This window comes from Dryobates pubescens, chromosome 6 (genome assembly GCF_014839835.1).
Source record: "Dryobates pubescens isolate bDryPub1 chromosome 6, bDryPub1.pri, whole genome shotgun sequence".
NCBI classification, from domain to species: Eukaryota; Metazoa; Chordata; class Aves; order Piciformes; family Picidae; genus Dryobates; species Dryobates pubescens.
This window is the reverse complement of record NC_071617.1, coordinates 13,757,935-13,765,631: the sequence shown is the minus strand read 5'-3', so window position 1 is coordinate 13,765,631 and position 7,697 is coordinate 13,757,935. Positions and strand designations below refer to the sequence as shown.

The 7,697-nt window shown below is 44.5% G+C and overlaps 1 protein-coding gene across 1 annotated transcript in view; it reads left to right on the top strand.

The window, feature by feature from the left end:
• The first annotated feature begins 3,523 nt into the window (after positions 1-3,523).
• MAP3K5 (mitogen-activated protein kinase kinase kinase 5) overlaps positions 3,524-7,697 on the top strand; it is a 119,420-nt gene continuing 115,246 nt past the window's right edge. The window contains exon 1 of the mRNA XM_054162637.1: positions 3,524-4,362. Within this exon, the coding sequence (XP_054018612.1) occupies positions 3,960-4,362 (403 nt within the window). The 5' untranslated portion in view covers positions 3,524-3,959. The remainder of the gene's footprint in view (positions 4,363-7,697) is intronic.

Here is a 7,697-nt window from a genome sequence, read left to right as displayed (position 1 = left end):
AAAGAGCCCCTTCATGTGGGGAAGATGAGAGTTGTAGAAGTTGGAAGGAAAAGGAAGTTAGCAGGGAGACTTTTTGGTGAGTTTAAAAGAACAAAAGCAAGAGGAGGGAAAGATGCTGGAGCAGAGCAAGATTTAGACTAAGAGATTCAGAAATAAATGTGAGAGTTCTTTGGGGGGGAAAGGATATGAAGCAAGAGCAGTGCACATTCTTCACCACACTCACCAGGCAAGGCCTCCAAGGAGAGTCTTGACTGAAGAAATATCCATCCCCAATGATGTATCTGCATTGCTGCAGGGGTTTTTGCTGATTGCCATTTATGTCCACAATGACATCATTTGGTAAGTGGATTGCTCCTGTTATTACTGTTCCATGATCAGCTGCATCCCTGCACAACAGTCCCCAGTTTCTATTTACCTGCACCTATGTACTTAAATATTGCTTTAAATGTTCAGCACTCTCAGATTGACTTCTTAAAGACTGGCAGCTATCTGCCTCATAACAAACTATTGCCCTCTCTCCATTGCACATAAATGATAGAATCATAGTATGTTCTGGGCCAGAAGGGACCTCCAGTGGTCATCAAGTCCAACTTCCCTGCAGTCAGCAGGGACATCCTCAACTAGATCAGGTTTCCCAGGGCCTCATCAGGCCTCACCTTGAATATCTTCAGGGATGGGGCCTCAACCACCTCCAAGGGCAACCTGTTCCAGTGATTCACCACCTGCATGGTAAAGAACTTGTTCCTAACATCCAATCTAAATCTGTTCCTCTTTAGTTTGAAGCCATTGCCCCTCATCCTGTCACTGCAGACCCTTGCAAACAGTCTCTCTCCATACTTCTTGTAGGCCCCCTTCAGGTACTGGAAGGCTGCTTTCAGGGCTCCCCAGAGCCTCCTATCCTCCAGGCTGAACAACCCCAGCTCCTAGCAGAGATGCTCCAACCCCCTGATCATTTTTGTGGCCCTCCTGTGGACCTGCTCTATCAGGTCCATGGCCTTCCTATATTGAGGGCTCCAGACCTGTACGCAGTAGCCCAGGTGAGGTCTCACCAGAGCAGAGTCTGCTTCTGATTCTCTACAGTGATATATTAAGTCTAACTTTTTAGGACAGTTTTTAGATACAAATTTTTAATTTCAATTTGATAATTTCTACTGCTTGTGAGAGTTCTGGTCTAAAGCTCACAGAGATTTCATTAGTTTATGTACTTTCAATATCTCATTTGGATTTTTGTATCTTCATATTGCCTTTTTGTTGTTGTTGTTGTTTTTGTTTATGCTCATAATTGAAGCACACTGGACTTTACTCCTGCAGTCTTCTTTGTCTTAACAGTGAAGAGTTTACAGTCTATCTCCAGTCTCTCATTTCTCTATGTTATCCTGTAAATGAGGGCCTTAAAGCATGAAATTTAGCCCTCATTTTAAGCCTAGTATCTGCAGAGATGTATTTAGTCCATTCTATCAATTCCGTCAGCTCTACCATAAGCAGTGCCTGCTGGACACTGGTGGCCATAATACATAAAAACATAATTTTGAGAGTTATGTTAAATGCACATTTGTTTTAAATTTAACCTCTATTAATCAGGATACACTGGAACTACCCTTTTTTGGTCTTGGATCTTGTCTGCACTAGTTTGAGTAGCTAAATCAAGTCTGTGGCATCTGCCATATGCTGTTTGTCAGTCACCAGAAATAGCATTTATATTTGCAACTAATAAAATTGTCAGATTCTTGTATAAGAGGCAAATGACATAGAGCTGTAAAAACATATAATGAAGGAGAGGGTCATTATTTCAACAAATACTACATCTAACTGCTTGTTACAAGGGTTTTTTTGTCAGGAAAAAAACCAGAGCTGGAACAGGGTGCTACTGCATTGTGATTACATGTAAACCATCTGTTGCTAAAGATGTTAATTTTACAGCACTTGAGAAACAAGTGAGCAAAGTAGGTGTGCTTCTGATAAATGGGGGTTTATGTATTAAAAAATAAATAAATAAATAGAAATTATTACCTCCTAATGAAGCATTAGAATTCAAGAGCTCCAAAAGGTCTGATCACTCACTTCAAAGAGTTAACAGATCAAAAGATATTTTTGTACTTTATACAAATTTGGGCAAACCATGTTTGTTATTCCAGATTCAACAGCATTTTGGTATTTCCCCCCCCAGTTTAGGGCCCAACCTCACTTCCAGCCAAGTCCATAGAAAAACTGAGTTGAGTGTGGAACAGGCCGGGTGCTAATAATGACGCAAGGCTCACAACTCAGTAATGTTAAGTGGAATAGCATGTTGTTTCCGTCTCTTTTCAGCTCAAGACTTCCTTCTGCATCTGACAAACACGGGCTGTTTTTGAGAACAACAGAGACATATTGTTCTTGCTTCCTGTAAGGTGATGTAACTGCAATGCTGAATGGATTAACACAGACTCTGCATTTTTTGGAAAATGGCATTATTTAGAAAAACACTGATTGCCATTCAGACTGTAGCAAGAAACAATAAGCTACTGTATCTGGCAGATTAGCAAATATTAACCTTTCCCTCTAAATTAGTCTTTGGTTTGCCCGTCATCTTCCCACCCCATTTGCCCATTTCTTATCAGCAGAAGCAAATGCCTGGCATATCTCATTGAAAAGGGGGACTGCTCAACACAAAAGCAAACAGAGCTACTGAACGTACTGCAGTAATTAATGTGTTCTAATTATTCCAGAACTGATCCTCTGACTACAGAAGTAATGGAAAACAGGAGCAGGCTTCATGCCAAGTTGAGTAGTCTTCATGAGATCAATTTAACAGGATGGACCAAGTGACAGGACATATAAACATTATTGTAAACATGTAGAGTACTATTTTTTCATTCTTTTCTCCTGCACCTATTTAATAGAAATGCCTAATTAAAACAAACAAAAAAAAAATCAAATTTCATGGTATTTCTATTCAAAATAAGACTCTATTAAAAAACCCTCTCAACATAATTTCCTTTTCAAAACCATTTTTAATTCCTCATTTTTAATTTCATTCTTGGCCTGCAAATAACCTGATAGTTTGGGGTGTTCCTCCTTCATATTACACCTTATTTCACGTTGAAGGATCTTTTCCTCTTCCTCGACTGGGCGTTTGAGCATACAAAGTCAGTGCAGCTTTTGGCCATATACTAGTTATTCCAGTCAGTTTCTTTGTCCATTAACGGTATTTTTGCTAATTGTCAAGTGCTACAATGTTTTTGACAGGCACAATACTGGTGAATTTATGAAACTGACATACTTAACATGCAGGAGTAGTTTTCCAGGTTCTAGGTATAGCACTTGAAAACAATGAGGCTGAAAGCATACATCAACCCTTCAGTGAACTTTGAAGCCATTTGGGAACACAGAGAGGGACGCTGAGGTAGGAATAATAGTAGAAGACAAGAAAAAGAAACTGCTCTGAACACACAAACACGCACCCAAAGATAAGGGGGCGGTGGTGTGTGTACTTCTGCTCGGAGGCGGGGCTGGAGGGAGGTGCCGGGCATTGGGGCCGCCTCAGCCCGCGCTTCCAGTGGCAGCTGTCGCTCGGCTGAAGCGGGGGCGCCGAAGAGCGATCCCACAAGTGGTTCCTCCCTGCGGCCGAGTAATTTCGCTCGGCCGGAGGAAGCGCGAGGTCCCCGGGGCGGCAGGAGAAGGAGGTCGGGTTGGCGGAGGTCGGCTTGCCGGGTACTCCTCAGAGGTGCGGGGGAGAAGGGAAGGCGCGTCATGGTGTCGGCGGCAGACAACGAAGGAGGCTGTGCTCGTCTCTCTGCCTCCGGCAGCCTTCGCTAGGGCCCCAAGGGGAGCCCCTTGCTTCAGCCCAGCCACCTTCTCCCCTCCAGCAGCTCGGCAGGACCGTTCCGGGGCGGGCGGCGCAGCATGGCATCAGCCTAACAGTGGCGAGCGCAGCAGAGTCCGGGACCCGCCGCGGTGGCGGCGGCCGCTTCTCAGCCAGAATGAGTGACAGCAGCGAGGGGATCATCAGCTTGCCGGTGCCCAGCCCTCCCGGCGGCGGCCCCCCCTGCGAGGAGGTGCTGGGCAGGCGAGCGCAGGGGGCAGACGCTGGCGCCCGCAGCCTTCTGCCCGATTTGGCCGCGCCGCCGCCCGGCACCCTCTGGGCTGAGGACGGGGCCGCCGCCAGTCCGGGCAGCGCGGCGCGGGCCAAGGGTGGCGGCAGGCGGACCGCCGTCACCTACGTGATCAACGAGGCGAGTCAGGGGCCGCTGCTGGCGGCGGAGAGTGGCGCCCTGCAGAGCCTGCGGGAGGCGTGCGAGGTGGTGGGGGCCACGCTGGAGACGCTGCACTTCGGCAAGCTGGACTTCGGCGAGACAGCGGTGCTGGACCGCTTCTACAACGCAGGTGAGAGCAATCTGCCGTGGCCCGTCGCTTGCCGTCACAGCCCTGGGGTCATGGCAGGGCAGCGGGAGCAGGCGGCGCCCTCCCCCGCTGCGGGGCCAGCTCCGCCTGCAGACCCCTCGCTGCTACCGTGTTTCAGTGACACCCTTCGGGTGGCCACGATGGTTTACGTGGAGAGGCAAAAGGGCGACAGAGCCTGTTCTTGACGGCCGCAATAACGTGTTTTGGAGAATAAGTTCTCGGTCAGCAAGCGTACTGTGAATCAGCACTTGGGATTTTTCCCTCTGGGTGAAATAAACCTGATCGTTTGCGCCCCGTCTCCTAATAGAGCACAGGGGTGCAAGTTCTCGCTAGCGCTTCGAGCTCTGGCTGGAACAGGCAGGAACTGCGAGGCCCCGGGAGCTTTGAAAAGCAGATTTTGGCACCAGCCGTGTAGCTCCACAGTTTCTTTCTGCTGACACAGGATCAGGGGCGCTTCGTGTGCTTGTGCTTGGAAGTTAGTGCTTCTGATACTGGTTGCATAAAACATTTATGATGGACGGGCTTGAACAAAAGTGCTACATGCACCGGTCGGGTTGCTTGGCAAGAATACCCAGTGCTGCATCCTCTTACACCTGTTTGCTCATTCTCTTAGTGGCAAAATTGTGATGCCTTCACATGTGGTGACCCAGGATTGTATGCTATGATTTACTTGTCCCCATTAAAAAAACCCCACCACCGCCAACGAAACCCGAAAAGCTTCCCTCGGTCTTTATTTTGTTGTTAGATATATGGTGTGAATGTAGACTATAGAAGCCTGAGTACTAGATACATACAACTAAAATATTTATAGTACTGAATTAATGTCTTTTTGCCTTAAAGTACTAGAGACAGAAAACTGACCTAATTTACATTTTTAAGCTTATTGTGTGGCATGTGTTTTTTTCAGTATGTGAAAGACATGCAGAAAATAAACATTTAGAAAGTTTTGGCTGCTATAGTAGTTTCCTCCATTCTGTGGGATGAGAGAAAAACCCAACAAACCAGTAACAACAAAAATCCCCTAAAAAACCAAACAAAACCCCACCCTGGTGGTATTGTAGACAGTTTGCATGAAAGACTTTTCATCATGGACGTGCTTATGCATGTAATCGTTTTGAAAGTCTGTGAGCTTTACCTCCCAGACTGCTGCTTTCAATGAGGTGGGCAGTTCTGATGTGTGCTGTGCCAGCTCATTCCCAGTGCTATTTGCAGAGCTGTGTCGTGAGAGGTAACACTCCCAGAAGTGAGAGGAGCTGTCCTCGCAGGTGGAAATGGGAAGGCCATAGAGCTTTGTTATAGATCCTGTACTCTCTCCACACAGAAGAGAGACTTCAGTTCTCAAGCAACCTGACATCTCCACTGTTCCCAGGCAGGTGAAACCTGAGACTCTCATTTTGTTCTGTTTTAGAAGCTATCACTTAGTGAAATTCATGGAGTTGAATTATCCTGGGTGGTTTTGTGCCTCTTATGCTGGTTAATTTTTAGACCAAACTTTGCAGTAGGTGGGGTCTCAGTCGTTCACAGAGGTTTTTCTTTGTAATGGGAGACTTGACTTGAAGTGGGCCCCTTTTGATTCTGGCAGTAGGCATTTGGCATAACTGCACACTTATGTAATATAATTGGTTATTTCTATGGCTTTTGAGCAACTGTGCAAATGTGAAAGCATTACTTTTTATTTCAGTACTGTTGGCTATGGGAATTTAATCAAAGTATTGCAAAACAGGAAAAATACTTTGCTGTTCTGCTTTAGTAGCAAAGCCTGTAACCATGTGAAGAAGTAGGAGGGTTCATCACATCTAGCTCCTGGACTGAAGAGAGCGGGATGTAGGAGTTTGCGTCTGCTCCATAAATACTTGTACTGTCTGAGCTGACGAGTCATAAACCAGCTGCGATCCCAAAACTGTTGTGCTGCCGACTCTAAGGCTGAACTTAGGTGTAAAGTGAGATTTCATACTTGTTTCTTTACTCGTGTTGCATTTTATACATTCTATATATGTTTTTAAGAACTTCAAAATTCTAAGCTACCAAAAAAAGAAAAAGTATTTCAAGAACAAAACATTACAGTTAGAAGCTGTAGAAGATGAAGAATGCAAATGTGGAACAAGAGTGATCATGGAAGGTACATTCTTTTTCTAACTGCTTTAACAGAGTGGTGGAGCAGAGCATTTGCACGTGAACTAAACTCCTTCCCTATTTCCTTATGTGCTTTCAGTGATCAAAGATGCTATCAGTGATATTGAAAAAGAGTATCTGCACACTACATTACTTAAAAATCATAGTGTATAAAAATACAACATGACTGAATGTCAGATGAAAATTGAGCAGTAAAAGCATTTTCAAATTAATGAATGGTTAATTGGCCCTAATCAAAGTATCGAGCATTGCTGGATTCATAACGGCCAATGAAGTTACATGAGTAAGGAATGGTGTGATTTCACCAGGGTTTGGAAAATTAAGCTTGTAACTGTTTGAATGAAATCACACAGCCTCTCAAATCTGGTAATGCATATAAATCAACTGTGATTCTGGGGGAGAGGGAAGAGCTACAGTACAACATATTTGTCCATCATTGAGCCTTCCCTTTTTAGTGTCACATTTCTTTTTTTTGTGAAACGGTCTGAACTCAGGTTGATCTCTGATGTAGGTTCGCTTCATGCCTCTCTCTGCTTCAAGAAGAACTTCAAGGAGTATTAAATAAAATCTAATCTAGGATGTAAATACTCCATAATCTGTTCTAAATGTAGATTAGCCTACCAATAATCTTCTTCAGTCAGCAGAATGTCCTTAAATGCTGAGACATAATTAGCAGTGCATATGATTAGTGAGTAGGTCTCAGCTACGTATAATTGAACCATTCAAACACCAAATACTAAGAATGAGCCTATTCTAGCATTTCTACTGGCGTGCTTTAAATTTGGCCTGATTTCAGAAAAAACCCAAAATTGCTTCTTGAGAAGTAAGCGTCAAATTTGCCTTAAACTGTTGGAAAAGTGTCTGACAGAAATAGAGGGTTTAAAATGTATCACTTTTTTCCTCCGCTTAAAGAGATAGTAAGGTGGGGGGAGGAAAATCTGGTCCAATGTGTTGCAAAATTCTTAATAGCTGGGTTTGATCAGCTGTCTTAAGGGCTTTTTTTCCTTTATGAAGAGCATACTTAGAGGTTTCTCTATTGTGTTGCTTTTGTTAGTTTGATTTGTATTTTTTTAAGCTGCAGGTGAACTGCAGGTCTCTTTTAAAGTCAGCTTAATTTCTAAGCAGTTCAGAAATGCTTAAAGAGGCAGGCAGTTTGAGACATGCCAAAATACAGCAGGGAGACC